At 45.3% G+C, this 23,640-nt stretch overlaps 1 protein-coding gene and 1 pseudogene across 2 annotated transcripts; one reads left to right on the forward strand and one right to left on the reverse strand.

Annotated features, from left to right (window-relative positions):
- Positions 1–841: 841 nt before the first annotated feature.
- LOC111954066 (integrator complex subunit 7-like) lies at positions 842–16,279 on the reverse strand (annotated as a pseudogene).
- On the forward strand, positions 16,121–23,533 carry dtl (denticleless E3 ubiquitin protein ligase homolog (Drosophila)). 2 transcript variants are annotated; one of them, XM_023974089.2, is made up of 15 exons: positions 16,121–16,383; positions 16,812–16,916; positions 17,018–17,110; positions 17,379–17,440; positions 17,543–17,663; positions 18,023–18,088; positions 18,485–18,600; positions 18,707–18,780; positions 19,020–19,123; positions 19,399–19,503; positions 21,091–21,203; positions 21,345–21,434; positions 21,799–21,937; positions 22,223–22,881; positions 23,091–23,533. In XM_023974089.2, the coding sequence occupies exons 1-15, from the start codon at positions 16,332–16,334 to the stop codon at positions 23,175–23,177; spliced, it is 1,986 nt and encodes a 661-aa protein (XP_023829857.1). In that variant the 5' UTR covers positions 16,121–16,331; the 3' UTR covers positions 23,178–23,533. The 2 variants fall into 2 exon arrangements, with proteins under 2 accessions (XP_023829857.1, XP_023829858.1); XM_023974090.2 differs by having other exon boundaries at positions 22,223–22,920; positions 23,091–23,178.
- Positions 23,534–23,640: the final 107 nt, after the last annotated feature.

Genomic DNA, 23,640 nt, shown 5'->3' on the forward strand with positions numbered 1-23,640 from the left:
CCCACAACTTTCTCCACTGAAACTACACATTCCTTCGTCTCATGCCCTCCTGCACACTTCTCATATCTAGGACTCTCCCTCCTACATACTGCTGTGAGAATCTGTGTTATGGGATAATCTCTCTGCCCTCTGACTTTCTCCTCCAATGGGTTTTGAGAAGGAGACGAGGAGAGAGAGGACGCGAGGAGTATGGAATTGAGATCTTCCCTATGACGACGACCAAAAACTTGGATTTGAGCAAGTGCCGACTGTCCCCACCGACCACCAAATAATTTTGAGCCAGAGATGAACAGTATTTTTTTTTACAAATAAATAGCATCAGTGCATAGACCTACATCAGTCCATCACTGAAGCTATTGTGGAATAAAATGAACTGTACCTAACTGAAAATACATACATTTCTGAAGGACATGTAACAATAACAGAAGGGGCAGAGAGCTGCATACAAGTCAAATTGATCAAGAGACTGTAGTCCATCCATACTTGTTCCAAATATCATTATTAGCGTTCAATGATTTTGTTTAGCCACTGTAGAACATTATTCTACAATAGTTACTGACCGCCCCCTGCTGGTCTTGTTTAGAACAGCGCCGAGTAAAGGGATGGAAGGTGGAAATGGTTTTGAATACTTTCACTGGCAGTCAAGGGCACCTTATGCGGAGCCGGCCCTGCCCATGGAGAATTTAATTTAATGGCTAAATGCTGCATTCTCTTCACTAAACTACAGATGGAGTAAGTAGCTTTGCTGAACATTTATATTTCCACTTTCCACTATACAAATCCTTTATTGAAAGCTAATAAAGGCACAGAGATATATGAAGTTATGTAGAATATTAATATTGTGATCTTGCAGACATTGATTTAGCTTCGATCTAGCTTCATTAAATAAGCACCATTCACCACAAATACGCCTGATTAGCCTGTTCTCTGGGCAGCCGAACGAGCAGAGCAGAGACTGTGCGTTATGTAGAGAATCCCGCACATGCGCAGAATCTTCGGCTCTAGCTGTTGGGAAGAGGGTTCCAGACAACTCGGATCCGCAGCTAATCCGTATAATATAATGGGCATTTGTCCAACTGCCCCCACGTGACAACAATTAAACTACACTCGCACAAAGACTCACATTGCGGAGCTTCAGTAAAATGTGGTCTTTAATAATTGGAAAATGTATAGAATATTAGTAAACAGTCACCTGAAATTCTGTCAGACAAGCAACCTCCTGGGGGGGCTGAACTATAACATTCCAAAGCTTTGTCTCCCTTCCTCCATTCTGTGACCACTAACCTAAAAGAAATGGATAAGTGAAAGCAATGATGAGTGGATGAATGCTCACCAAGCCGTTGCCTCTATTTCTTCAGTCCAGTCATTTCAGAGAAGGAAAGGGAAGGAAACAAACCAAGACCTTTGGGACAAGGCAATGGGTTAGAGGAGTTTTACTAGGGTATCACTGGAAGCGAGCATGTACACTACTCCTCTGGGGGGGCCGGGGCCGGCTTGGGCCTAGCCTGCTGTGCCTGCTGCTGCTGTTGGTGGTGGCAGAGCTGCTGGGAGTAAAGGTCCTCCAGGGACTTGACCGACAGTGATTTTGGGCTGTCTTCCACTCCATGTAGCTCTCGTCCACCACTGAGGCCTCCACGTTGACCGTGTGGCTGCCCAGGATGGAAAAGATGAGCAGGAACTGGGTGCTGAAGTAGTCGTTGTGGGGCTCCCCCCGATGCTCAATTTCATTGGTCTTGCTGACCAGTGGAATCTAACAGGAAATGAAATATGCTGGTGGTTACATACGTTGGCATTGTTGTATTAATGAAGCTGAACCATTGGGAGTTGTACTATTTTTTCTTTAAAATAAGTTAAAAGTTCAAAAACCATAGTAGCTAGAGACATTGTAACAGTATAGGAGTACAGTCTCAACAACTTATAACATCAGCCCATTAGTGTATACTGTATATAACCATTGCAATAATCATTACTAGGGCAGGGGGTTGGGATAGCTGCAGTCTTGGTCTGGAGAGCGGAGCTGACTTTGAGGCAGACAGACTGAATCTTGCGGAACAATCCGGGGGTGGAGCCACCTTCAGAGGCAGCTGTTGGTTGTACTGCACCGGGATTGGCTCGGTTGGGGTCCGAGGAGATGGGGAAAAGCAAGCTGGCAAGCTGGAAAAGCAAAAAATGTACAATAAGTCTGGATCAATTTCTATAAATAATTTAGATGCAAAATACCACTTCTAAAAGGTAATTGCGTATATGATACATACATTTTACAGCGTACAAAATACCAATGCATCAAACGGCCCCTAAAGCAAGAACTGAGCTACAGTAGTGTATTCCCAATAGTATTTCCATTGCTTTAGTTAGTTCCTTTAATACTGGTTGACTGGAGTTTCTGGAAGTACCTCTGGAAGGACAGTGGAACATTAAGCAGAGATATGACCGCGTCACATCAAATGACTGCACACTGACTATAAGCAGGTGGCCAGTCACTGACCGTCAGGGAGGCGATGCCTTTCTGGTAAGAGCGCAGGGCCTCGGCGATGGCCGCCATAGCTGCGCTGTAGTCTCCGTCTTCCAGGCCGCTAAGACACAGCACAGCCTGGGACAACTCCTTCAGACCGTTGAGCCAGAAGTATAAATGCTCCGAGGCCACATGCGTCTGCAGGCTCTGGTACAGCTTGCTGGAGAACTCATGGCAACCCTACGGAGAACAGAGAGGGCCAGGCAGGACAGAACAGACATCAGGACAGTAGGGTGGAAATGCTGCTACACTGATATCTAAGGTATCAGCATCAGTGACTAATGACTAAGGCTTGAATACTAACTTGAGATATGCGCATTGTAACTTGAGTTTTCACGGAAGTATGCCAATGACATCAATGCATAATTTATGCGAGTGTCAAGTTAAGCATGCACATTTAGGATTCCACCCTAAATGAGGGCAACAAAGATCTTATCTATAAATAGAGTATAGGTCTAGTCTTTCCTCTTTACTTTACTTACTTCACCGAGAGAGGACTACAAGAGCCTCCTTGACATCACTATATTAGGTTAATTTGACAGGGACAATAATTAACATTCCTGTAAATGTCCAGATTTAATGAGTCTTGACTTCCCACAGACTAGAAACTCACCATGCGTGAGGTCCGCCTGGCGATGCGGTTCACCATCCAACCGATGGCCATGTTCTCCAGCTGCTGCTTGATCACCGACGCCGACAGGGACAACTGGCTAGCCACAAACACCACAGTCGCCAGGGAGACCTAGGGAGAGGTGACACATGCCAGATGTCAGTATCTAGTAGGTGGGATTCGTGATTGGAGAACAGCTTTGGAAACAACTTGAATAGACTTCACACACAGAATTTATCAGAGACCATTATGATATATGAGAACAAATCAGTGCTCACTCCTTAGCTTCCTATTAACCCTTTACACTCGTGGGAATTTTTCTTAATTTAAATGTTTCAATTTCAATACACTTTTATGACTCAAAGAAGAGTCTTCAACAATAAGGTGCTTTTTTGAGCTCTCCTAACTGTGTCGTTGAGGAACTAGAGCAAGCACACTTGTAGTTGTTTTGTTTGGAACACAACCCTGCATCCCCGCCATCACACAATTACTGTTGTTGTTTACGAATCCAAAAACAGTCCATTATAAAATCGCAATCTAGGTCAGGTAGGCATTATTTGAAAGCTTTTTATATTGCCAACATAACTAGCTAAGTTATAAAATACAATATTACAGTGTTAGGCTTTAAAAATGCAATTCAGGGAAACAGACCGGAATTTTGGTGCGCATAGAAAGGAGTCATAAGTACATTCATGTGTGTGTGCCGCCACTCATTTTCTTCACAGTAGACAAACATAGGCTCATTCTATTGAGAACAACCCAGGGTATGACAGTATGTCATCTTGTAACTGTACATAAAATATAGGCTCATTCTATTGAGAACAACCAAGGGTATGACAGTATGTCATCTTGTAACCCTATCAACATGGTGATCATAAACATTGACACTGTATATTACATGAGTTTTATGATATGGAAATGTGAAGTGCATATTTGGACTCACAGGTGTTTGGCTTGCTTGTATGACATCAAAGCAGTATTTATTATAATCCTCAACATCTCATCTATTAAAATATATCAAGTCGTCTTCATTTACAACATTTCCCTCACTCAGACAACAAAACGTGCAGAAGTTGCCCAATTAGCAATTTTTTCTAATTCAATTCACTACACTTTTACTTGTCCCCTGAGGGCAATAACAGTTAGTATTAGGGCTTTGTGTATCTCTCAGCAGGAGCACCTGCAGCTTGTCGGTGAACGAGTGAATGACCACCCGGTAGAGGTCCACCAGATCCCCCAGCATGCCCTATCCCAGCACGTGTTAAGGGTCGCGGGCCGAGTGCAGCTGGCACAGCAGGAACTCCACAGCCAATTGGCTGAGGTGGGGGCGACTCTTCAGCAGCTGGACTAATGAGGTGAGAGCCATCTGGGGAGTGAGAGAGTAAAAAGTACACAATTACAACAAATGTGTTATAATTGTTTATTACAGATTTTTTTGTAAACTATTGATAAACTAATAGCTAATAAACTACAGTTTACATGACTACCAAGGAGGCCAAGCATCTTTTCCCCTCACTCTAAAAGTACTGTATAGACACTTGGACCAGGGTGCTATCCACCTTGAGCGTGGCCTGAGCTCTGGGGCTGTCGCCCTGACTGCAGAGCTCCAACAGAGACTCCACCCCCATCACTGTGTCCTGCTCCAGCTGCATCATGTCTGGGGAGGGAAAGCAGGACAATAACATTAATATAGATACCATTTTCATCGCTAAATAACACAGGCCAGGCAGCAACAACCATTACAAAAAATATTTTCTTGGCAAAGAACAAAACACTGCCGTTAATTAAATGGATGACTGTTACTTTATTACGGACAAGCCCTAATACTGTACTGGTATCTGTGAAGGCCTGTGAAGACCTTGGAGTGCACCAAACCCATTTTAACATGAATTCGTCCACTACTGGAAGTTTTTCTTAGGTAGACCCTATTTTGGATGGCTGTGAAGTGTGAAGACCTGTGATGGTCAGGTAGCTAATTAAAGATGAGTGAGAGGACATCTCCTCCTACTAAGTGGTACACACACCTTTCTCTGGAACAGAGAAAACACTCAGGTGGGGTCTTTGTCCCACACATACCTGCAAATTCCCAACTCCATAATCCAACAGCGAGTGGTGAATTATCTTTCATTGGTTATTATGAGGATAATCCATGTTTTCATAATACTGTGTTAATTTATTTTCCTTGAAATGCATTACCTTGCTTCCATAGCTATTCTGAAACTGACTTTCAAGTAAATCATTTGTTTTAAACTATTTACTACATATTCAACAACAGTTTTTTCCCTTCAAAGTTTAACAACGCTCCACTTGAAGCCCGTATTCAAAAAGCATCTCAGAGTAGGAGTTATTACCTAACAAATCTGATCCTTTACCAACACACCTACTCTAAGACTCTTTGTGATTACCAGCCCTACTGTTTTGGGGCTTTGTGACATTCAGTCAATTACTTAAGTTGGGTTCAAAACTTTCCAAAACATTCCTTCTTTCTGTTCCTCAGGTGATGCTTCCACCCCTCCTCGGCTCACTGACCTTGTTAAGCTAGCGCAGGAATGCTGTTACCACAGCAACCTGGCCTTCTCTGCACATGGAGTCACTGTGCCCGCCAACATTGCCATTTCCTATCCAGAGATAAGTGGCCTTTTTAGCCAGGAGCTTCAAGTCCTGGATGGCCAGTCTCTTGACTGCATTCCTAGGGTCCTCCTTCATGTACTGGAGAAGCAGCTGTAACTTCAGAGAGAACAGACTATACATTAAACATTATTCAAAGCCTTCTACTGATCTCACAGAAACTTAAGCTAAGGAAAGGAGTTTAGAATTTCTAGCCTGGGTGGGTGCCACAGCATGTTCTCCACTTTTGTTAAGCTATGCTGTCTTGGGACTTCAGGTGCATATAATAAACAGGTCAGTTGTCACTCAAATTCTGTACTTGGACATCTGTTTGTCTGTCTGTTTTGAATGAGATGTACTCTGTCTGCTGCGGTGGTAGGTGTCATGCCAAATAGCATCCAGCTGCCAAAAACTGTCTGGGTTGCGTACCAATGGGATTCTAATATCCATTATTGTCCAGGGGAGAGACTATGAGGACTTTTCTTACCAGCATCCCATTGACAGGCCGTCTAGCCAAAATCTAAAACGGAGCCTGACCTCAACGCTAATCTTAACCAAACCCTTAACACAAACTAACATTAACCTAATCTTAACCAAACCCTTAACAAACTAACATTAACCTAATCTTAACCAAACCCTTAACACAAACTAACATTAACCTAATTTTAACCAAACCCTTAACACAAACTAACATTAACCTAATCTTAACCAAACCCTTAACACAAACTAACATTAACCTAATTTTAACTAAACCCTTAACACAAACTAACATTAACCAAATTTTAACCAATTTGAAAATGTAATATCTGTTTACACGTCAGCCACGCCCCTTAGTTTCCCTCTAGTGTCCGTTGCTATAGCTACCCATTTTGGGATGTCGATGAGCGAGGAGGCGGCCAGCTGGGTGAATGTGTGCAGGGTGACAATGACCATGGGTGTGTAGGGGTAGGAGGTGACCAGCTGCTGAAGCAGCTCCCGGCTGCAGGAGGCCACGCTGCTAGAGGCCACGCTGCTAGAGGCCACGCTGCTAGAGGCCAGGCTGCTAGAGACCAGGCTGCTAGAGGCCACGCTGCTAGAGGCCACGCTGCTAGAGGCCACGCTGCTAGAGGCCAGGCTGCTAGAGACCACGCTGCTAGAGGCCACGCTGCTAGAGGCCACGCTGCTAGAGGCCACGCTGCTAGAGGCCAGGCTGCTAGAGGCCAGGCTGCTAGAGGCCAGGCTGCTAGAGTCCACGCTGCTAGAGGCCAGGCTGCTAGAGACCAGGCTGCTAGAGACCAGGCTGCTAGAGACCAGGCTGCTAGAGACCAGGCTGCTAGAGGTCAGGCTGGCATTGTGGTGCATGTGCTGCAGAATAGGGATTAGCTTCATTTTCAGGTCCACAGGGGCATCCAGAGCTGTGGAGGAACAAGAGCATAGTGAAACATAGCACGGGCCAATGGGAGATCACAAGGGGTCATGTTCAGTTGGCATGAAATGGAAGAAAACGCTCAGAAACCAGGACGTACTATCTGAACTTGTCCACTAACAAACGCTTGCATTTGTCTGCCTTTGTTCCCATTGCAAAATGTTTTGCTACAGTGTGGCATAATGAACCACGACCCTGGATGCTTCATCTAAAAATAAAATCGCATGGCTTTTTTTCTACAACAACACCTAAGGGACAACAGCCAAAGGGACAATGAAGAATCCTTGAAAATGTGCTTGTTCAGTTGCTTGTATATAACTAAACCCTAATTCCTCAGAATGTAATGTGATTCTGCACAAGATATTGTCACTCAGTGTCATGACACTGAGAACATTATGTTACCTTGAATCAATTAACTGATTTTGTTGCAAATCCCAGCTGCAAAGTCTCTGCAGATTGAAATGGGACAGAGAAACGAACATGTTCAATACATAATTATTCCTCTATGGGGCATAGAACCAAAACAACTATGTGAACAGTTTGCAAGGAAGTTAGCTAAATTCAAATAATGACAGATCGGCCAGACAACACAGCTACCAGACTGAAACTTATCTTAAACCACTTACTTTGACTGCGCAGATAAGTAGGCCGATGCAAAGATGTCCGCCTCTACTTCAACATTGTCGTGTGAGTCTAGACTTTGGTGAACGCTATGATGGCCATTCTTCCTTTCAGGTATGAAAGTGGCCAAACTGCCAAGCATCCTTAATAAATCAAAAACAGGACGAAACACACAGATTCAGAAATCATGGAAGCAGAGCTGATTGAGTCTTAAAAAAAGAAAAACGCTTTGTCATCTATGGTGTATTGTATCCCATTTTCTTTTGGAATCAGTGAGGTTTCACATTTTCTTCATGCACTGATGATCTAGCCTTGCATTGCTCTTGAAATAGTTGTAGGTACGATGCATTTGGAAAGTATTCAGACCCTTTGACTTTCTCCATATTTTATTACGTTACAGCCTTATTCTAAAATTGATTAAATTGTTTTTTTTCTCTCATCAATCTACACACAATACCCCATAATGACAAAGCGAAAACAGGTTTCAAATGTACATTTAAAAAAAAAACTGAAATATCACATTTACATAAGTATTCAGACCCTTTACCCAGTACCTTGTTGAAGCACCTTTGGCAGTGATTACAGCCTCGAGTCTTCATGGGTATGACGCTACAAGCTTGGCACACCTGTATTTGGGGAGTTTCTCCCATTCTTCTCTGCAGATCCTCTCAAGCTCTGTCAGGTTGGGTGGGGAGCGCCGCTGCACAGCTATTTTCAGGTCTCTCCAGAGATGTTCCATCAGGTTCAAGTCCGGGCTCTGGCTGGGCCACTCAAGGACATTCAGAGACTTGTCCCGAAGCCACTCCTGCATTTTCTTGGCTATGTGCTGTTGTCCTGTAGGAAGGTGAACCTTCGCCCCAGTCTGAGATCCTGAGTGGTCTGGAGCAGGTTTTCATCAAGGACCTCTCGGTACTTTGCTCCGTTCATCTTTCCCTTGATCCTGACTAGTCTCCCAGTCCCTGCCGCTGAAGAACATCCCCACAGCATGATGCTGCCCCACCATGCTTCTCCTTAGGGATGGTGCCAGGTTTCCTCCAGACGTGTCGCTAGGCATTGAGGCCGAAGAGTTTAATCTTGGTTTCATCAGACCAGAGAATCTTGTTTCTCATGGTCTGAGAGTCTTTAGGTTCCTTTTGGCAAACTCCAAGCGGACTGTCATGTGCCTTTTACTGAGGAGTGGCTTCCTTCTGGCCACTCTACCATAAAGGCCTGATTGGTGGAGTGCTGCAGAGATGGTTGTCCTTCTGGAAGATTCTCCCATCGCCACATTCTCCCATCTCCACATAATTTCTGGAACGTTCCAACAGGACTCTGTTCCAAAAACTTCGTAAATAACAAGGTTGCCAACAAACAACGCATACAAAGGTGTATAGCGGCAGAAGAAAATATCGGGTAGGGAGTAGGCTATTTAATTACGTTTTTTACTGACCACGTTTATTCCGAAAAGGACTCACTCTGGTAGTGAGTGGTAGTCTATGGACAAACATTACAAATTAGCTACGTGGTGAGTTGATGCCTATTCGGCAGCTACTGAATTGATCATGCTACTTTGTATGCGTTTTTTGTTGGCAACCTTGTAATTTACGAAGTTTTTGTAACAGATTCCTGTTGGAACGTTCCACAAATTATACCCACCCAGTCAAGGGGTCTGAATACTTTCCGAAGGCACTGAATGCAATATTTCGGAATCAATTGTCTGAATTGTGAGACTAATGATGACCATCTTGCAAATCTGTAACACAGCTACTGTATGGATTGTGGACTTAACCACCATCATAATAATCAAGCTCTAATGGAAAGACAAAGCGAGCAGCATGCCATGATACCTGAGAGTGATGGCTCTGGTCACAGGGTCGTTGCTGTGGACCGAGGTAAAGACAGATTCAGGTTGGATAGTCGACGGATATTTTGTCTGTAGTTTTCTTTACGTCCACCAACAGCAGTTACGGACCGTCAACATAGTGACAATAGCTTTCAATTACTCCTAAAACTTTCAAAACTGGTTGTAGCTAACCCGATGGCAGACACACACATTGCACACACGTTTTTTTGTCGGTTTACATCTCACACCATTTCAAATTACTTATTTACATTTATGAAATTAAATAGCGCCTTGGTCATGTGACCCACACACCTCAAACATGGTTCATAATGTACACTCAGTGGGCCAACACATTGCACACCCTTTTGTTTGTACATTTGCATCTCATGAGATTTTATGACAATTTTTAAAAGATTCAAATTTCAATAGCTCCTTAGTCTTATGACCTACAACCCTCAAACTACTTTCAGAATATCCACTGAGTAGCCTTATATTTTGCACACCGTTTTGTTTGTCCATTTTCATCTCACAAGATTTTACATTAATTGCCTGCTCTGTTCCCCTGAAGGACAGTGTTACTCACACACCTATTCACTTGGGCCTTCTCCCTGGGGCCTTCCTGAACTCCAGGCAGGCCCCCATTGACCTGGTGACCTCTGACTCCAGGCCTCTAGGCCTACACTCCCTGCCTGCCTGCCCTCTTCCTGGGCCTGAGAGTGTATACTCCCTGGAACTACAGACCTCCACACCTACTCTCCCTACTCAGTCAACACCCCTCTCACTGGGCATCACCCATCACCGAGTCTCAGCCATCTCCATAACCTTGCCCACCAGGCGAACCGGGGCACCCACACTTAAGCACCCCTCCCCGGACACTAAGACGTCTATATTTCCACTGTCAAAAACCACTGCACCTGGTAACCTGAAAACGAGGCTAGTACACCTGGTAAACTGAAACAGGCACTGTACACCCTGGTAAAACTGAAACAGGCACTGTACACCTGGTAAACTGAAACAGCACTGTACACCTGGTAAACTGAAAGACAGGCAATGTACACCTGGTAAACTGAAACAGGCACTGTACACCTGGTAAACTGAAACAGGCAACTGTAATACCTGGTAAACTGAAACAGGCACTGTACACCTGGTAACTGAAACAGGCACTGTACACCTGGTAAAACTGAAACAGGCACTGTACACCTGGTAAACTGAAAACAGGCACTGTACACCTGGTAAACTGCACAGGCACTGTACACCTGGTAAACTGAAACAGGCACTGTACACCTGGTAAATCTGAAACAGGCACTGTACACCTGGTAAACTGAAAACAGCACTGTACACCTGGTAAACTGAAACAGGCACTGTACACCTGGTAAACTGAAACAGGCACTGTACACTGGTAAACTGAACACAGGCACTGTACACCTGGTAAACTGAAACAGGCACTGTAACCTGGAAACTAAACAGCATGTAACACTGGTAACTGAAACAGGCACTGTACACCTGGTAAACTGAAACAGGCACTGTAACCTGGTAAACTGAAACAGCACTGTACACCGTAACTGAAACAGGCACGTACGCCTGGTAATGAAACAGGCACTGTACACCTGGTAAACTGAAACAGCACTGTACACCTGGTAAACTGAAACAGCACTGTACACCTGGTAAACTGAAACAGGCACTGTACACCTGTAAACGAAACAGGACGTACACCTGAAAAAAACAGGCACTGTACACCTGGTAAACTGAAAGGCACTGTACACTGGTAAACTGAAACAGGCACTGTACACCTGTAAACTGAAACAGGCACTGTACACCTGGTAAACTGAACAGGCACTGTACACCTGGAACTGAAACAGGCACGTACACCTGTAAACTGAAACAGGCACTGTACACCTGGTAAACTGAAACAGGCACTGTACACCTGGTAAACTGAAACAGGCACTGTACACCTGGTAAACTGAAACAGGCACTGTACACCTGGTAAACTGAAACAGCACTGTACACCTGGTAAACTGAAACAGGCACTGTAACACTGGTAAACTGAACAGGCACTGTACACCTGGTAAACTGAAACAGGCACTGTAACACTGGTAAACTGAAACAGGCACTGTACACCTGGTAAACTGAAACAGGCACTGTACACCTGGTAAACTGAAACAGGCACGTACACCTGGTAAACTGAAACAGGCACTGTACACCTGGTAAACTGAAACAGGCACTGTAGACACCTGGTAAACTGAAACAGGCACTGTACACCTGGGTAAACTGAAACAGGCACTGTACAACCTGGTAAACTGAAACAGGACTGTACACCTGGTAAACTGAAACAGGCACTGTACACCTGGTAAACTGGAAACAGGCACTGTACACCTGGTAAACTGAAACAGGCACTGTACACCTGGTAAACTGAAACAGGCACTGTACACCTGGTAAACTGAAACAGGCACTGTACAACCATGGTACTGAACAACAGGCACTGTACACCTGGTAACGAAACAGGCACTGTACACCTGGTAAACGAAACAGGCACTGTACCCTGTACTGAAACAGGCACTGTACACCTGGTAAACTGAAACAGGCACTGTACACCTGGTAAACTGAAACAGGCACTGTACACCTGGTAACTCGAAACAGGCACTGTGCACCTGGTGACCCGCCCCCTTTTTTCCACTCAGAAACTAAGTCCCCACTCGAACCTCCATGGCCCCAGAGTCCGGCCTCCCCTGCTCGGACTCTAAGTGGCCTCGCCATGATGGAGGCCTCCTCATGCACCTGGTGACCCTTTGACCTCCACAGCGAGTCCCAACCTGACTCACAGTCCACCACCTAGCCCCCTACCTATCCAGAGCCCCATGTCAATGTCTTACGGCTTCTACCTGTCTGCCTGGGCTCTCTCACACTCTGTGTCTGGCCTCTGGCCCTTCTGCGTGCACCTTGTAACCTGTAAGTAAAGAAGGAGGATGATGGAGGAAGACACCTTCCGTCCCCGACAAAAGCTTGGATCGACGGCTGACTTTCAATAGATCGCAGCGAGTGAGCTGCTCTACTACATACGAAACCCTGACCCAGAATCGGGTCGTCTAAGAGTGATTTAGCACCAGGTTCCCAACAAAATGCGGTGCGATTCAGGAGAGGGGAGGCAACTCATCTGGCCGCACCCAACCCCGTTACGAACAGCTCTACTCACCTGCCAAAAGAGGCAGGCTATCCCGGGCCAACCAAAGATCCGTAGTGCTACGGTATCGTTACGTTTAGGGGGATTCTGACTTAGAGGCGTTCAGTCATAATCCCACAGATAGTATCTTCGCACCATTGGCTCCTCAGCCAAGCACATACACCAAACCTACTTGGGTGATTTGAGTGCGACCGCGACAGGTGGGTATGCTCCTTTGAATTTCATCAAGTTGACATTCAGTGATCTGTGCCCATTGGGAACCTAGGTTTCTTCCGTCCATTTTATGGATAAGCAGCAAATCAATGGCCGTAGATAGCACTAGCCACATCAGATGGACGTCTCCCTCCCCAGACAAGCTGGAGATACCTCTTCCCCACTTCGTAGGGCATGATCCAGTTCCATCCAATGCCCTATCACTGCGGGGCCAATGGGTTTAGTCTCCGCCTCGAGTCTAGTGAGCGTAGAGGAGATCTCCCCACCTACAATGTGTGGTGTCCAGCACTCAGGCAAGCCTGAGGCCTGGTAGTGTCAGCTAATGGTCAGCTAATCGCCACTACATGCTCCAAGGAGCGTGGAGGAGAGCTCCCACATAGAATGTGTAGAGTCCCGCATCCAGGCGGACCGGAGACCTGGCAGTATCCATAACCGCTAACCACATTCAATCTCCATTTAGTGCTCCACTGTTAGCGGGTCCAGCCGAAGCCAGCGTTCAATTCAAACCTTTGCAGTTTATAGTTAGCTAAGTATACGGGGGACGCGTTTAAACGTTTCACCACAGCCGCTCTGTGATCAGACTGATGCCAGTAGTACACTTTCATCAGCCGTCTCCCAGGACTTAACTCCACCCTCCCAGCCAAAGCCAGGGATGCGTTCGAGCCATCATTCTCTGATTGGCTTCTTGTCAAGGTCAGGATTCATTTACAAGAGCCTTGCAGCAAATCATTGAGTCTGGTGGAACCGCCCTCACATTTTCATGCTTGACCGAAAGCCCCATATTCCAGGACAAACTGCCGCCTTCCGTTAACGATCAACAGCCGTCACCATCTGCAGGACTCTCTTTGCGTACGGACTAGTACCGAGGTAACTCCCACTTGGTTTGCATCGTTAGCGACACCTGAAAACAGGTGACATACAGGGAGGGATTGGAAGAGCCCTGCTAGAGGACTACCTCGTTATCCCATACTAAGGCTAAGGACTCCTTAACAGAGTCATTGTTACTCCCGTCGTTTACCTGCGCTTCATTGAATTTCTTAACTTTGACATTCAGAACACTTGGCAGTAATCACATCGCGTCAACACCCACCTCGGGCCTTCGCAATGATTTGTTTTAATTAAACAGTCAGAACCTGTGCGGACCAGGGGAATCCAAGTCAGCTGCTAGGCGTCGGCCGATGCGACCCACCGATACGACCCACCCAGCGCGAACAGGGCCGGCGAGCACCGTAGCTGGGGAGATCCGCAAGAAGGGCCCGGCGCACGTCCAGAGTCGCCGCCGCCAACCACCGAACCCAACCCCCCACCGGTCCGCCTTCGGCCTGCCGACGGACACCACCCCGACAAACCCCCGCACGCAGCTCCTTGCGAGACCACGCACAAGAGACGGCGAGATGTGCCGCGCAACGAACTTCCAACGGTGGCGAGAGGGTGACGGAGCAACTTCTCTCCCAGCCACGGCTTGAGCCCCGCGACTTCCTTTACCAACATTGTTCTAACATAACAAAGGCTGTTCATCTTGGAGACATGCTGCAGATATGGGTACTGCCCAGCGCAAGATTTCCATCCTCTCCCCAGAGAGAGCTCACCGGACGCCGCCAGAACTGCGACCCTTTCCAGGGCTTGGGCCCCTCTCTTGGGGCGAACCCATTCCAGGGCACCCTGCCGTTCACAAAGAAAAGAGAACTCTCCCTGGGGCTTCCGCTAGCTTCTCCGGGATCGGTCGCGTTACCGCACTGGATGTTTCGTGGCGCTCGTCTCCGCCAGTCCGTGGACATTCTGAAAGTAGTTTGAGGTCAGTAGGTCACAAATTAGAAAGTTTGAAAAATGTATGTAAAATCTTGTGAGATGAAAATTGACAAACTAAAGGGTGTGCAATGTGTAGGCCCACTGACTGTACATTCTGAACCTTGTTTGAGGTCAGTAGGTCAGGTCACATGACCAAGGAGCTATTGAAATTTAGAAAGTATGAAAAATTCATGTAAAAACGTGTGAGATGAAAATGGACAAACCAAAGGGTGTGCAATATAGAAGGGTAGTCAGTGGACATTCTGAACCTTGGTTGAGGTCAGTAAGTCGCATGACCAAGGAGCTATTGAAATTCGAATGTAAAAAAGTTTGTACTTTGTTTACGCTTCCTAACTAATTCAACTAGGAATACAAAATGCTGCTCACATTTCCACATGTTTATTAGCTTTGGAAAGCGAATTAATGTCCAAATCGTGAAAATAAGACCTGTGCAATGTTGTGCTCAATTTTTCCAACATCATGACAATTATTTGTAGTCTGTGGCTCAAGTGGTTTGAAAGCACAAATATCCGTTGAATATCCAACTCGAAACGGTCTTTACCTTGGTTTGCTGTGGATGACAGAGAACCCTCTCTTGACAAACTCGTCCACGTTGAGAAACTTCTCCAGGTGCTTCTTGCTCTGTTGAGTCACCTTCAACACACAAAGGTGCAGAAAGTTGTTCCTGAGAGGGGAGAGGTATGTTTATGTATTACTGTAGGAGGACAATATGGTCAAATCTGCCTTGAACGATTCTGTGGCTGAGGTATACGCATTTTGATATTGATCAATATTGCATTGCATTTTGCAGAGTAATGTTTTGTTGAAATGTCACAATCCTCTGTACCCAAGCCTGAAGATGTCTGCCAGTTTCAGGAAGGCAGAGTTGATGAGGATGGGGAAAGGGTAGTTCTGGAAGAGTTTGGGGAAGACGACCACTGCTTCACATTGCTAGCCAATTTTCCAAGACGCAAAACTGTAATAAATGACAGTCAAACATTTAGATCATCGAAGCAGTCTAACTGGGCAATGTCTGAATGTAGCTAGCTAGTTTTAGTTTGCTCATCACTGTGACGAATAGCTAACAAGCTAGCTTGTCATTTTAATTGTAGTAGCTAGCTTAGCAAGCTAGTTGCTTGATGACTGGTTAACTGTACACACCTTTGTCCAACTCCATGAAAGCTGAATTTGTATCAAATTCTTGTTCCCCATAACCAGCCTCTGACAAGAAAGGACGTGCAGTTAAATGCGACATTGCTTATATTTTAGACTTCACGTGAAATAACTTTATATTATCTTCAACCGTATCAATTTAGTATGTTTCATTCCGCACAAAGGTAGAAAGTGACGTAATACAGGAAGTATCAGATTTCCAACCAATCAACGAGTGTGATGTAGGTTTCGCGGGGGATTCGTGTTATATTTCTGTTACTTAAGAATACGTTATGTATGTTAGTTACTTACTTAAGTACGCGCGAAAGGGGAGCCACGAATGAACTGATGACCACCGCACAGAAATTCATCTGAAAAATCGAAATATTAGAAAAATCGTCTAGCTTCGGCTAAGTTACAGAAATGCTTTTTCGCTCCATTGTTGACAGCGGAGTCTGTGAACGGAGGTGCAATGGTAAGAATGTCAATTTATAGGGATCCAGACAGTATTCCGTCTGGTTTGACTCTTATTAACGTTAACTAGCTATAACGTTAGTTAGCCTAAGCTAGCTGGCTCAGCTGTGTCCACTTCAGCGTTGTTGGCTGCTAGGCTGGCCACTGTGTGTCGACTATAGCTAGATCTATCTACTCAGTCGATTGTTGACTCGTTCATAAAAAAACAATACTATCCTGATCATGTTACTATCTTATACTCGATTGCATATTTTCATTGAATATATGTGTCTTGTTAATTGTTGTTGTGGGAAGTACTGGTAACTAGCTCTATAACTAGTGACTAAGCATAGGGCCTACCCAGGCCGGACGGGGTTTAGGGTGGTTATCCATACAGTATTGCACTGCATGTTCCTGAGTGGCTAACGTTATTTGTTTATTTCCCAACAGACCTCAGCCCAAAATACAATTTGTACTCTCTGCTGGACGGCTACCAGTGTGCTCGTCATGATGAACACATCTCATACGGGAATCTGGGGATCGCCTTCTCTACAGGTAATACAGTAAATATTTTACTCTGTCTTTGACGGCGACAACCATGAATCACTGTCCTGATTTCGTTATTTTTTTACTGCATATTTTCCTGTCGATTTCAGCCCCGGGGCTGCAGGGCGTCCTTGCGGTGGCCAGTGATGGGGGAGCCCTGAGGCTTTACAACACAGAGAACCGACAGAGTCCACTTCTGAAAGGTATGTTATGCCTGAGTGACAGAATCACACCACCAACAGAGTAACTCTAGCACCTTGTTTATTCGGCTCAGACAACAGATGGTATGATCATGATGCTCCCTTATGATGCAGACCTCCTTGGAAGGTTGTGAGGCACACCACTAGTTGTGTGACTAGCCAATAGTCACCGCAGCTGTCAGAATCACCAGTCTAGCTTGTCTTGTTGTTGGACCATGAAATATCATCGGAGGCCAATTGAGGTACAAACTTAATGTATTCTATTCCACAGAATGGTTGGCACATGATAGTGCTATCTTTGACCTTGCTTGGGTGCCAGGGGAGGCTAGCTTGGTGAGTAGAAGTTTTTCCTGGTTGTTTCACACACAGTGATCAGACTAGTATTTTTTTTTTATAAGACACATGATAAAATTATGTTTGTATTTTCACCATCAGGTGACCGCATCAGGTGATCAGATGGCCAAGCTGTGGGATGTGACATCAGGGGAGCTCCTTGGTAGCTTCAAGGGGCACCAGTGCAGCCTCAAGTCTGTTGCATTCACACAGCAGGAGAAAGGTACATTTCTAATCAATTCATTGTCCCAGAAAGGGAGCGCACGATACATTGTAGACATTCTTCCTGAATGCAGAGACATTGCTTGCTCCATCGAGTGTATGGTCTTTCAGACTGTACATGTGTATAGCCATGCCACAAATATTTGTTATTTGATTATTCGTAGGCATCATCACTGGCCAGCTTCACAGCTCAGCTACTGAAAACAAAGCTCTTCTTAAACGACTGCTGCAGAGTTTCTGTTTTACCCCAGGAGACCCCATGCTTTTTAGGCCAAATACACACTTAGTTGTTTGTGTCCGGACACTTCTTCATGAGTAACCATGGTAACCGTCCACTCTGGCTTCTCTGTTCTCCCACAGCTGTGTTCTGTACTGGGGGCCGAGATGGGAATATTATGGTCTGGGACACAAGGTGCAGCAAAAGAGGTAAGGCCAGACATAAAAGTGATTTCGCTTTTCTTTAGTGTAAACGATGTTTGAGTTTTTCAGTGAGTAATCTTGAAACTAAAATCTTGGGTTATTGCATCAGATGCTCGATTAAGTTCTGCTTGGACACGTGTTAGAAAATATACTATAACGTGGAGCGATAGCAGGCCGGTAACTCCACTCCCCTCTCTCTGCAAGTTGGCCAAATGTCCCCTTTTCGAAAAGAGGCGTACACCTAGCCAAATGATCAGTTACAAAAAAGAAATCTGTGCACCGGTACAAAGTACCTTGTTAGTCATCGCATCCTACAGTGTGTTGGCAGATGCTACTATACCAGTTATGTAGTCTGTCCACAAGAGATTATTCGGTGAGTAATGGAGTTAGTTTTTTCCTCAGATGGCTTCTATAGGCAGGTAAAGCAGATCAGTGGAGCTCACAATAAGATGGATAGAAACACACCCTCTAAGACGAAGAAGAAACGCCCCGGCACACGCGGCATGGACCCCTCTGTGGTGAGTGGTAATACGCTAATACCCTTAACAACTGACTCGGCGTCAGCTTTGTTTTTAATGTTGAATAGGGGACTGGGATAACTGATTGTCTCCATCTCTCTTGTAGGACTCCCAGCAGAGTGTCACGGTGGTTCTGTTCCAGGATGAACACACACTCATCTCCTCAGGTGCTGTTGATGGGTAAGAATAATCTAATAACACAGGACCATATTCATTGAGACACACCGTAACATAATGTTTTACAACGGGAAACTAAAGCAAGCATTTCTTATTAGACAAATTCAGATGGTACCACCCTGTTTCCTTGCACTTTGTGCATATTGAACATGACCAGATGACTGTCGTAAGGATGTATGTGACGCCTGCATCACGCAGAATGATTCTGACATGAATAGTGACATATTTATCCTCCTAAACAGGATAATCAAGATGTGGGACCTCCGGAAAAACTACACAGCGTACCACCATGACCCCATCCCCCTCCAGGCGTACCCGTACCCAGGGACTAGCACACGGAAGCTAGGTGGGTTTTCTCAAACATGGCTATGGCCCAATTTGAATTCTTCAAAATTGCATCTTCCCTACGTTGAATTAGGCTAATAACTTATCAGACCTCACTGGATTGGTGAAAGCTATTTGGTGTCTGGAACCCCTACTTTCACCTAGCCAACAGTATCAGATCAGTGATTACTTCAAGGAATGAGGGAAACATTTTACAAGTATTCAAATAGGGCCTAGGTTGAGTCCATTTTTGGGGTTTCCTAGTGTAGAACCTGACCTGTGTTGTCTGTGTGACAGGTTACTCAGGGCTGGTATTGGACTCCACTGGCTCCAACCTGTTCTCCAACTGCACTGACAACAACATCTACATGTTCAATGTCAGCGGGCTGAAAACCACTCCAGGTAAACAAATGCTCCATACAAAGCTCATTCTGTGTCATCCTGTTTCTATGGCTACATCCATCAGAAGCATGTCTGCATTCAGCCCATGACTTTGTTTTATAGCAAGTTCGTTACCACCCATTCACATTCAGCTCCAGCACGCCATTGTTTCAATCTGCCAGTACCACTGTTTACCACCAGATGGGGCTGCACACTACTTCTGTTCAGTTGAGGCTATTTGATGTATGGGAAGCTGTCTGTCAGTTTGGCAAAAATGCCATACTTTGGGAAGATTAATTTGCTTAAATAGCTAGTTGTACAGCATGGGGTTGCCAACCTTTTCAAAATGTTGTGTGTAATTCCCCTTTTATTCCGGATGTGGCTGTTATAATTTCATGGCAAAGTTAGAAAATAATAGATAATGATATACTTACTCATGATATACTTCTGCCAGGTAAGCCTACTTTTCAGTTAACATTTTAATTGAGAAGATTTTGGGGATAGTATTTCTGTCAAGCCACAAGATGGTTGTCACATCCACTGGCTGGCTACGCATGGAGTGCAAGACAAACGCGCGTACCACAGACAGACAGAGACAATACTACTGGAAATTAATTATTGTGTTAAGTTTGGCTTTTTAAACCAATATTGACTAACTAGGTGTGGGATAATGTCAATGTTGTGTTGATTAGATATTAGCTGGGAGCTAATGGTGTCTGATACTTGTGAGATTTATTTATGACAGTTTGCGGTGGAACACCTGAAAATTGCATGTACTTTCAGAATTGTTTGGTGAGCTGCTCATAGGTGGGCTGCGAGCAACTGGTAGCTCACCATCGACCTGTTAGAGACCCCTGTTGTACAGCATGACCACTGTTGTACAGCCACATAATGAATTTGGCTACTGTCATTCATGTGCCTGACACGTATCATAATATATCGTCTTTACAATAGCCCAGAGGTTGTTGAATGGCTGAGTGGGTACCTCCGTGTACAAGAGACTGTCTGACAGAAAGATGAGAAATACCTCAGTGTTTGTGTTGTTAATGAGTCATCAAAGTCTAGGTTGTGTTAATTTGAACATGCAACAGAAAACAATTCAGGTTGCAATGGAAAGAGAAAATTAGCAGTTCTTATTGGACAAGTCCAGTTAGTCCCTCCCTGTTTCACTCAATTCCCCTTTGGTGCTTAATGAACTGATCGTTTGTGTGTATGTATTGATATGTAGTTCTGTCCTTGAGCTGTTCTTGTCTATTAATGTTCTGTATTATGTCATGTTTTGTGTGAACCCCAGGAAGAGTAGCTACTGCTTTTGCAACAGCTAATAGAAATCCTAATAAATACCAAATATGGCCCTGGTATTGTTTGCAACCACTATTCCTTAGGAATTAGCCAAGAATGTAGCCCAGGGGGCTTTGACCCACCATGTGACCAGTCTCTTGACCAATCAAGAAGTAATATATGGAGAGCCTCTTAAGGATCCTATTTGTTGACCACTTTGTGTACTCGCACTGTATACTCTGAACAACTGAAATGTTGTTCTGGTGGTTTCACTGTCCAGTTCTATGCATGTTATTCCTGATGTTCATACATGTCTTTCTGTTGCAGTGGCAGTCTTCGGTGGTCACCTCAACTCCTCGTTTTACGTGAAGTCCACTGTTAGCCCCGACAACCAGTTCCTGGCTAGTGGCTCAAGTGACCATCATGCGTACATCTGGAAGGTGAGCTGCCATTTTGATTTGACCAATCCAGTGAAAACCTTTGAAAAGCAGACTGATAGACGATTGCTGACAAATCAACATGCTTTGACTATTCTATCCATGCATTTATTAGTGTCTTACCAACTTATATTCCGACTTCAGATCTCCGACACAAAACAGCCTCCCATGATGCTTCAGGGCCACAGCCAGCAAGTGACCTCCATAGCATGGTGCCCCACAGATTTCACGAAGGTGAGATCTAAGATTTTGTCAATGTTCACATAGCCAGCGTGATTTCAGATGAGTTTGAGAACATTCATCATGCAGCGGCCAGGAAAGATACCCTTTAAGCTGCCTTTATATCCGTTCTGTGTCTCTGGAGAAAATGTTTTCAGTTTGATCTGCTCATTCTAAATATTATTATTTTGCCATAAAACAGAATTGTGGTAGTTGAAGTGGTCTGGAGGTGGAGGTGCAGGTTGGTAGCCTGGGAAGACCAGACTAAAAGCTGTGTTCACCATTGAAACAATGATGAGTGCAGCATTCAGTCTGGTTTAACCAGGCTAGGAGAAGTGCAGGTTGGGGCCCTGTGTAATCTCATGTTCTGTCTTGGCAGATTGCTTCCTGCTCTGATGACAACACCGTACGGATCTGGCGTCTGGACCGGGGTACGGATGGAGCAAAGTCTTCTGTCGGAGAGGCCAATCTGGTGGGCTGGGCATGTTCTAAACCTGCCACCACCATGCACAGTCCAAGTGAGTACCACTACTGCTGCTATCTATCAGTAGAGAGGGGGTCCATTAAATGTTTTACATTCCAGTCAATTAAAGAATTGGATAGTACAGTTCATCTTTACTAATATTGCCTGATGAGGATTGGCAGTATCTAAAATTCCATATCCATTGCGGTGGTTACCATCCTCAAATGCTTTTACTGGTCTGTATAGCCTGTATATTGCCAACCATAACAAAGATGACTATCTCCAATGATTCTTGAACAAGCTGAACTCTTGATTGAAACAAACTCTGTTTCTCTCTCAGTGCCTTTGAACCAGGCGGAGTGCACCCCAGCCAAGAGTCCCCGGCCAAGGCATCTGGGGGCCCTGGCCTCCCCCCAGCCTGCCGCCTGCGCTCCCAGAGGAGCAGACCTGCCTCTCGCCTCCAGCACCACCGCCGCCTCCCCCTTTCAGGCCCAGGGCGCCAGGGCCCCCCTCATACGTCAGAAAACGCCCTCCATCAGGAACTGGTTTGTCCGGACTCCCGGGGAACAGATCACCCCTCCTCTCCGCAAGGTGCTTAGTCCCTGTCCCGTCCCTACCCTTTCCTCGGAGAGGACGGCCGAGTGCCGGCTGGAGATTGGTGACAGTGGGGCGGCAGGGGGCTGTGAAGGTTCAGGGGAGTGTGACTGCATCACAGGGCTCTACCCCGCAGCCAAGAGGAGCCGGGGACTAGCAGGAGTGTGCTGCCCTAGCCAGGAGCCACCTCATGCGGGCACAGAGAGGAGCGAGGCCTGGGGAAAAGCAGACCTCCAGGTGGAGGACCAGAGGCCTGTCCCAGCCACACAGGCAGACAAGGAGAACAGCTCTCCAGAAGGGGCAGACTGGTTGTCAGCAATGAGCCAGAAGCTGAGGAAAGGTTTGGGAAAACCCAGAAGCACCAGTGCCCCCAAGAGGCAAGATGGCAGGATACCGACCTCACCGGTATACACAAGATCCTAAAATTACAAGTTGACCAGAAATGTATGAAGTTTATTGATGTTCTTAACAGGATTTGCGCCATCTCTTTTACGTGTTTTTCATAATGTGATAACACATGGTTGTTCCCAATGTAGAAAAAACATTGATGTCTCTTACTGCATATCCAGGAACCTGTTATCATTTACCTTTCTCCTGTTCCTTCCTTATCCCAGGCAATGTCCTCTCCCTCCTGGGCAATGCGCTCACCGAAATCCATTAAGAAAATATCTTCCTCGTTCCAGCGAAGGAATCGGGAGTGATCAGCTTGGAATGAAATGGTTTTCTCAGTGCTGATTCAGAGACAATATTTAGATTTGTAACAAAAAATATATTTCCTATATATGTATTTTAATTTGGATCACTGTTCAACATAGAGAAATCTTTTTAAAGATATGAGGGTTGATTCTTAACCTTAATATACCCAATATTGCACCCATTTTTGAGGATCATTACAATGAGTTGTCCACTCAACATAGAAGACAAACATACAAGAGATTCCTGTTCTCACGTCTTTATTTTGTACATTAACTTTGTATACAATGATCCGCTTCCCCTCCACCAATCCTAACCTTAACCATTAAATGAGTCTAGGGGCAACTTCACCCTACACCATTCATGTCTGCACAAGTTTGAATTCCAGTCTTAGTTCCCCATTCTGAATAATTAGCTGTGTCACTACCATATCACACTATAAGTCATGAGTATTCACAAAGGCCATGAGAC

Source organism: Salvelinus sp. IW2-2015, linkage group LG28 (genome assembly GCF_002910315.2).
Source record: "Salvelinus sp. IW2-2015 linkage group LG28, ASM291031v2, whole genome shotgun sequence".
Lineage (NCBI taxonomy): Eukaryota > Metazoa > Chordata > Actinopteri > Salmoniformes > Salmonidae > Salvelinus > Salvelinus sp. IW2-2015.